The 9,144-nt window shown below is 35.5% G+C and overlaps 1 protein-coding gene across 1 annotated transcript in view; it reads right to left on the bottom strand.

The window, feature by feature from the left end:
- LOC132190991 (uncharacterized) overlaps positions 1 to 6,692 on the bottom strand; it is a 15,097-nt gene extending 8,405 nt beyond the window's left edge. The window contains exons 1-4 of the mRNA XM_059606014.1: positions 6,673 to 6,692; positions 3,639 to 3,808; positions 3,159 to 3,497; positions 2,940 to 3,026 (exon numbers count right to left, since the gene is read on the bottom strand). Of these exons, the coding sequence (XP_059461997.1) occupies positions 2,940 to 3,026; positions 3,159 to 3,497; positions 3,639 to 3,808; positions 6,673 to 6,692 (616 nt within the window). The remainder of the gene's footprint in view (positions 1 to 2,939; positions 3,027 to 3,158; positions 3,498 to 3,638; positions 3,809 to 6,672) is intronic.
- Between the last annotated feature and the right edge of the window lie 2,452 nt (positions 6,693 to 9,144).

Raw genomic sequence — 9,144 nt, 5'->3', positions numbered from 1 at the left:
TTTTTTATAATTTTTTTTAAAAAATATATAATATTTTATTTTATTTTTATTAATGGGACAGATGTCCTATTTATGGTTTCAGGATCTCTTGAAAAAGATCCTGACCATTAATTGGATCTTCTCAGAGAATCTTGTTCCGAATAATATTAGGTGGACTTCTAAATATGATGTGAATTTTAAAATTATCATTAAATTTGGAATGGTTATTATTGAATTTTGATATATTTATACTTTTAAAAGCCACCTCACATTTAATCTATATATATTCGTGTAAGAAAACCCTGCAAAGCTTATGAAATGTATAATTTAACAAAAAATTTGTTCATATACTTTGGATAATCAACTAATTACGTTCCTGCGGTTTAGTTTGCATGACACTGGATAGTAGCAAGTGCTTGAGAATTTTTGGTATTTAAATTGGACAATAAGCAATCAAAATCTTTATTCACTCTACTCTTGTTAATACTCCGTTTATTTCGTCGTAAAATGATTTTTGGAAAATGTTATCCATATTTTTGGGTATTTGGTGCGACGTAAAATAATAGTCAACAGAAATATTTTTCTTTGACCGAAAAGTCTTCTTTAATTTTTGGAAAATAGGTTCTATTTTTCAAAACTGTAAACATTTTTCTGAGTTTGAGTATCTCATTCTCAAATTGACACCCCACCGATACCAACCCAAAACCCCGTTGGGACTTGACCTGAACCCGACCGGACCTGCCTTGGACCTCACCAGGAACTACCCAAGACCCAATCGGACATGCCCTAGACCTTGCCAGGACCTATCCGAAACCTACTTGGGACCCCGCTGAGATTTGATCGGGATTCGCCTGGGACCCGACTAGACCTGCCTCAGACCCCACCAAAACTCGCCTGGGACCCGCCCATGACCTCACCCTTAGAGTAATCCCAAATGCATCTTTAGAGTAAAAAAGTCAAATAAATACTTTTGAAATTTTTTACCAAACATTCTAGCTTTTATTTGGAACAACTTTTTAATATTTTAAGTATTAAAAATATTTTTTAAGCTCTCAAAGATAATTTCAAACAGGCTCTAAATTTCATTTATTGCACCTGATTAATTAAAGGTGCAATATATTTTTTTCTCAGTCGGATGAAAAAAGAACTTTTAAGCTTCCCAATATGTCTTTTTATTTCTCCCAATGATTTGAAAAAAAAAAAAAAAAAAGCGACAAATATAGATGTTGCTGCCGCCAAGGTGAAACATTTGAAGAATGGTAGACAATTAAGAAGAAAAAAAAAATTAATCAACCATTTTTAAGATTTGATTCAGTCGAAAATTCTCAACCAAAACAACCATAGCTTTTGAACCTTTTTTATATTGTGACCTTTTTGGTGCCATTTATTATTACCGAGAATTTAAAGCCATTTTGAACAAAAAATTAGTTAATTATTTAGGCCTCAAAATTTCTAATCATCAAATTCCTAAATGTGACATGGCTTTTAAAATCACGATTAAATTTGAGGCGATTATTTTTGTCTTAGGGTGCGTTTGGGAGTGCGTTTTTAAAAAAATAATCTGCGATTTTAAACCAAATCGCAATTTTAGGGTGTTTGGGATTACGATTTTAAAAACGCAAATTTTAAAATCACAAAAAAATCTGTGATTTCCATAAGCTGATTAGAGGGTGCTTATTTGAAAAAGTGCGAATTTAAAACAAAATCACGATTTCTATTAAAAAGATATTTGGCGCAATAGTTACCTTTTTTAGAACGGGAATGAAAAAAATACCAAGAATACTCACCTAAAATATATTAAAACCCTTATTTTCTCTTTTTATTTTTTTCTTCATCCTCTCTGTCTTGTTCATCCTTATTGGTAATTTGGTCATGAAACCGCAATTATATGCTAATGTTATCCAAACACTCAATTGATAAAAAAATTACTTTTTAGTATGTTTTACCAAACGTCTGTGCGATTTTAAAAAGTAGCGATTTTAAAAACACAATTTTTAAAAACGCAATTTTTAAAATCGCGCTTATTGAAATCGCACTCCCAAACGGACCCTTAGAGTCTTTTTTAGGGTCCGGCGGAATGAACCCCTTTCCTATTCAGATTCCTTGTAACCCTTCCTTATTTCTGTTTTGGGTCTTCACCAGCAAGCGTGCCGTTAATTTAAACGTTATTACCAATTTACCATGCTAAAAAGTCCAAAATACTAAGAAAACTGATCAATTTAATTAGGTCTCCCACTGTCCCACGTATTATCATACGCAAGTCATTGAACGTATGCAGCATAGCAAAAAAAGTACTGGCTATATAAACCCCTTAACCGGTGCAATAGAACGAAGGAATTCAATTTGAGCACTTGCAAATAGGATTTATATCCTATAAAAATTTTACATGTCATTTTAAAGAAAAGAAAAAGGGGATGACAAAATTTCCTAATCTTATTCATAAAATTCAGGCTTTGTTAGTTAAGGTTTTTTCATTATCCATTTTATTTTTTGTTTTAAAACAAAAATATTAACAACACAAAATATTTAAAATTACTTTATTTTTATGTGGCATCATAACACTTTCAAACAAAATAACACTTTCAAACAAATAATATAAAACAACCTGGAAGAACTATTAACAAATTGAACCTTGTGCTCCTCCAACATAAACGTACAATTATTTTGAGGAGAAATCCTTAACAATGGATATGACATCAATTTTACATTCAAAGAACAAAGTATCACCCACCAAGTAGCCCTTTGATGTGTCCTGTAGCTCTCTCATTGACGAAAATTTATAGAAACCAAGATAGACGTGGGGACCAGAGAACCAATTCTCAGCTGTAAGGTAAGAGTTGGACTTGGTCATATTACTTAATATATTTTCCTAGATTGGTTTTGGGTGTAAATTTTCAGGATAATTTTCTTCTATTCATGTTGAAAAAAAGTGAAGGTTTGCGAAAGTAAAGAGAACAAACCTGTCTTTTCGAGATGATTGCTATTGATTTGGTCTCTCATTCGCAGCTTGTATTTTATGTACATTTTTCTATTAGGAGGAAGACTTTCTGGATTACATAAGAACAGATAAAGAGTCACCCTTGAGTCTAATTCTGTTCTTCCTCCCGGCGAATATTGATACAGCTTCCTATATCCAAAATATGAAGAGAAAAGGTTGTAAATTAACAGAATAAGTATACCTGTAATTGAGACTGATATAGAAGCTGAGTTAGCAAAATGCCAATCATACCATTTTGTCCCTTCAACAGTGAATTGCTCAGAGTAATAAACTTTGTCTTTCGAGGCCATAAACTTGTCAATCTTCCAAGTGAAATAATCACTTTGAGGTTCATTTATCATCGCCAGACACTCTCCTTTAAAAGGACCTTTAATAACATAAACTTCCACCCCAAGGACACAAGTGTCATCAACAAGATATCCATTTAATGAATTATTGAGAGTATCATGGGAAAGCAATTGGTCGATTCCCCATTCAGTCTTCAATTTATGAAAGCGTTTTACTACTTTCCCATTTGCATCTTTGTTGTTGATGTTCACAAGCAACAATAAAGTCAAATATCAAATCAAAACATAAATATATTAAAGAGGTATATTCATATGGACAAATTGCAATCAAAGTTTTAAACTTAAGATTTAGACTAAGTTTTCAGTAAAGGTACCTTGAATACTATGGTACTTGTCTCGAATTTGATCAAACACAAAGAATATTATGTTCGCGTTAACCTCCCACCCAAGTGGAAGATTATCAGTATCTGCTATTGCCAAGTATAGAGAGATGTGACCGTACCCGTTGCTATTCTTTTTCCCATTTGGGTAGAGTTCCAATCTCCTAGAGATGGAAATGAAAATGATCATATTTTTATATTTGAAAAAAAAAAAAAAAAAAAAAAACAATTGAAATGAGAAGAGATGTTAGGGATATAAACATTAATGATAATTGTTGATTTGTATTCTCTAAATGAACGGTTAACCGTAATTTAAGTAATATGTTTGTATTTGAAAATATTCAAATCACAATTCTATAAATAGAGTTTTGTACTTAATTAAATCGAATATCAAGAAAATATATAGCTTAGGCTATAACGTGTCGATAGGCCCCGACACCCAATTCTTTCTCTTTCATATATTTCCTCAATCTCTTTAGATTATTATTAGTTTTTATAGGTTTCTTCAAATTTTTTAGATTATTATTAGTTTCTATAAGGAGTCCCGAAGATGCACCATTTATAGCCACCGACTTCAAACTCGCCTGAGTAACATTTTTCCGCCTCCATCCCTAATAGTAAAGAGAAATTCTTGATTTGAAATGTATAATGATCATGAGCTGGTGGGAAATCTGTAGTTGATCGTACTATTCCTGAAAAAAAAAAAAAAAAAAAAAAAAAAAAAAAAACCATTACAATCAAAAGATATAGAGCTAATTATTATTGTGGAACTTTTTGTTAATAGTTGTATATGCAATCAGAGGTCAGAGGGTAGAGTAGATGTTAAAGATCAAAATCTTTTATTTGAAACATTTGGGTAATTTATATATTTTCTTTTCTCAGATTATAACAGGGGAAGGACGGAGGGCTTTGGGTAATTAATTTAGTCAACAAGTAACAAACAATTAGAGAGAGAGAGAGAGAGAGAGAGAGAGAGAGAGTAAACCAGTTTCATTTTCCATGTCTTTCTTTTGAACCACTCTTTCTCCCGATGTAAAGATGAACGCCTTCTGATATTTTGAAGAAGCTCAAACGACTATGGAAGGAGCTCCAATATATCGTTAAACTCGATGGCCGATGGTCATATTTATTTCTCTCAATAGGATGGAAAAAAGGGAAGCTAGAGAATAATATATTCTTGGTCCGGCTGGCGAGCAAGCATCTACTAGTTTTGAAAAATATTTTTTGGCTTGCCTCCCATGGTGGGGAATCAAAAACTCGTACATTAAAAGGGATAAAAGAGCGAATGTGGAAACGTATGAATGAATGGAAGAAGAAATTCATATGGAAGCGGGAAAAGAAATTCTCATTAAGGCTGCATGCAATTCAAGTTATCCCAACTTATAGTATGCGTGTTTTTTTTGTTGCCTAAAATTGTGTTTGGGAAATTAACTCTTCGATGCTACGATTCTCATGAAGACATAAAGAAAATTGCTCAAAAATTGTCTGAATGAGATGGACAAGTACGGGACATTCAAATGCAATATGGGTGGGATGGGGTTGAAAGAATTGGGAGTGTTTTAATAAAGTACTTCTATGTAAGCAAGGATCGTGCCGGGTCCAATAACCAGATTCTTTAGTGGCACAAATTATAATAGAGAAGTATTTATCCACAAGAGAATTTCCTAGAATTAGGCTTGGGGAACAGGGTTTTCCTATGCCTGGAGAAGTATATGGCAAGCAAAGGACCTCGTGAAGGCAAGGTGGCTTGTGGGAGATGGATCCAACATAAAAATATGGAAAGACAAATGGCTTTCGAACCGGCCTTCTTTTATGGTGAAATCGCCACTTCGAAGGTTGGAGAGGGAGGCACGAGCCAAGGATCTTATTAATGAAGGCACTGGATGGTGGAATGCACCCCTAGTGACACAGATTTTTGTTGAGGAAGAAAACAAAATATATATATAGTTTGCCTCTCAGCTCAAATGTACATACCAACAAATTAATTTGGGGTAGCTCACCGACGGGAAATTCTCGGTGCGTACCATGTGAGAAAAAAAATCTTTTCATGCAGGAATCAGGTGAGTGCTCTAGAGTCTCTGAACATAGCATTATGTGGAAGAGTAATTAATTGGTCCAATTTGTGAGGTGGAGGTAGAAAATATGTCACATTTTGTGGTGATGCCCATGAGCTTGTGATGGGCTGACGGACTAGTTTGAGAACGGAGAATTCGAATTAATGACCACTATAGCAAGAGGAATCTAGCTTCATAGAAATGTTGTGGTATTTGGTGAAGAGTTCCTACACTCGAAACAACTGGCCAAAAATGCAAAGAAGGTCGTGGAGGATTTCTATGCAGTAGAGTAGCCGAAAAATACTAAGGAGCTATGACATCCTAATATTGGGGTTTCAAGGTGGTTGGAGAATCCTGTGGTGTGTATAAAATTAAGGGTAAATATATAATAAGTCTTTGAGTCAACCTTGCAAAATTTTTAAATCTCTAAGTTTTTTTTTTTTTCGAAAATTTATTCATGAGTCAATGAAAATGACAATAAAATCTCTGCCATCAAAAAATTTTAACAACCGTTAGTCAAATTTAAAACGCACAATTTCACATCATTAAAATATTATTTTTTTTATTAATTTAATTTAAAAACTAAATCTAAAAAAAAAAAAAATTCCACATAGGGAAAGTCAACGCTCTCAGGGATATTGTTTTGGTCTGCAACCAATGCAATAACCTCTGATGCATCACCGTTGCTTCCATTACTGACTCGGTGAACTTCCCCAATTTCAGCATCAGCTTTGAGAAAACAATTCAAGATGGCTTTCTTCCACAGCTCCTACCAACTATTCCCAATGCTTCTTCCATCAGACAGGCTCACTTTTGTGATTTCTATCTCCTCCATCAAAGCCAAATGGAGACGTTCGTGGCAATAATTTGCAGCCTATGCAAACAATGCCCCCTCAATGAAATCAATCAACTTGAACAAAGACACAACATGTATCATCTGAACATAATTAGAAGGCAAGTAGCACAAGGCATACCTGACAGCCACCATGTCCATCATAGACATAATTTTTTTTTTCTTATTCCTTTTTTTGGATAATATACATAATCTACATAGTTTGGTTCCATTATCTCTCTGGTGAAGTTTCTGTACGAAGGTGTTCTGCAGAACGAGTTCGACGACCCCGTGAAGTGCTCCATGCTCGTGCGAAAGGAGATTTTTATGCTCCTCTGTTTCTGGCCTCCATAAACAGAGCAAAACAGAGCCACACATATTGAAGAAATGAAAGATTACTGGACATTTTTGGAAAGGCTGTTTTGCAGCTATACCTGAGATGTACCTTCAGACAGCACCAACGACGAATTTGTTTCTGATCAATGAGAAATTGTGTGATGCTTCCGGCCGTACTGAGCTCGTGTGTCGGTACTTTACACCCGTCGATTGTTTCCCTCAACCAGCTAGGTTTTCTACCTCGATTCCAAAAGAAGAGGCCCCAAAGATTGCTGCTGACTCTAGGTGAACTCGGTTACTAGTCTCTTATGCTTTTTTTTCTTCTTTTTTTTAACTAGTATTGCTAAATACCCAGATTCAATGTTAACACCGAAATTGTATTGATAAATTCTAATCATTTATTGAAAATTAACGCTTTGGAGTTTTAAAACTCCACCAAAAGACGAGTTAAGCAAAGGGGTTGCTTACAGTTTCATCATCAAAGTTAGAAATGGAGTTGGGTGGATTTGTTGGCTGCCGACAAGGTTTTTCCCTACTTAAGATAAGATTTTGATTAAACAAAATGGAGCAAGTCATACAAAGATTTATCTAGATGGTTCTCCATCCATCTAGAAGGTTCTTTACAAAGATTATTTTAGATGGTTCTCCATCCATCTAGAAGGTTCTCTTCAAAGATTTATCTATATGGTTCTCCATCCATCTAGAAGGTTCTCTTCAAGATGTATCTAGATGATTCTCTATTCATCTAGAAGGTTCTCAATTTGTCTTCATCTAGATGGTTCTACCTTGGAGGCTAAGTTCATTCATCTAGAAGATTCTAACTTGGGGGCTAAGATCATCATCTAGATGGTTCTAACTTTGACTATAAATAGCCAAGGGGTCTTATGCCTCAAACATGCTTGAGGAAGATCAAGAACAACACACACAAGAAGAGAAGTCAAGAGAGCTTCAGTTATACTCCAGAGGGAAAGTTAAGAAAATAGTGTTTTAATACACCACTGAGAGTGTATATTAGTTTCAATAGAGGTTGTTTCTCTCTGTATTGTTTTACTCCTGTATTAACTCAAGTTTTGCATAACTGGAGTAAACACCACTGTAACAAGTTGTTTATAGTGGATTGATTGGAGTTACTTCCGTGGATGTAGGCCCACTGCCGAACCACGTAAATACTGTGTGTTGATCTCTTGCATTTATCATTCCATTATTATCTTGTGGAGTTTGCACAACCATTGAGTAAAGGGTGTGGCCATCCCTAACAAGTGGTATCAGAGCCAGGTTTACGGTAATACGGTACTATTCACCGACGCCTTTCATTTGAAGATTGTTGTGCAATTTTAATGGAAGGTACAAGCAGCAGAATGATAAGCCTGAATGGCAGCAATTGGCTGCTTTGGAAAGGCAAGATGTTGGACATACTTTACTATAAAGATATGTATGCTCCAATTGAAGGTGACACAGCCAAGCCAAAGGAGACTTCAGATGCAGAGTGGAAGAAATTAAATTTACAAGTAGTTGGTCTCATTCAGCAATGGGTGGATGACAAAGTCTACCATCATATTTCCGATGAAACCAATGCTTGTGAATTATGGAAGAAGCTGACAGCAAGATACGAGCGAAAGACAGCTGTAAACAAAGCCTTCTTGATTTGACAACTTGTTAACTTGAAGTTTAAGGAGGGTGCTTCAGTTTCCGACCATTTGAATGATTTTCAGAGTATCGTAAATCAACTGAACACTATGAAGATGACTCTTGATGAGGAGCTACAAGCTTTGATGCTCTTGAGCTCTCTACCAGATAGCTGGGAAACCTTGGTGGTGTCCTTGAGTAACTCAACTCCCGATGGCAAGATGACCATGGAGCAAGTCACAAGCAGCATGTTCAATGAAGAAACCAGAAGACAGGCTGCTGGGACAGACAGTGCACAAGCTCTTGTCACAGAGAACAGGGGCAGAAGCAAAAACAGAGGTTTCAAGAGTCGTGATAAATCCAAAGAAAGGTCAAAGTCAAGAGGGAGGTCCATTCAAAGAAGAAAATGTTATCATTGCGGCAAGGAGGGTCATATGAAGAGAAATTGCTATGCTTGGAAGCGAGAACAAAACCAAGCTGACTTCAGCCAAAGGAAAGATGATGAAAAGAATACAACTGCCACTTGCTCGGGGCAAGATGTGGTAGTTCTATCTTATGGCGCTGGGGATTGTTTGCATGTTGCGGGTAATTATGAGGAGTGGGTTGTAGACATCGCTGCCTCTTACCATGCTACTCCTAACAAGGAGATCTT

This window comes from Corylus avellana, chromosome ca8 (genome assembly GCF_901000735.1).
Source record: "Corylus avellana chromosome ca8, CavTom2PMs-1.0".
NCBI classification, from domain to species: Eukaryota; Viridiplantae; Streptophyta; class Magnoliopsida; order Fagales; family Betulaceae; genus Corylus; species Corylus avellana.
This window is presented reverse-complemented; position numbering and strand designations above follow the sequence as displayed.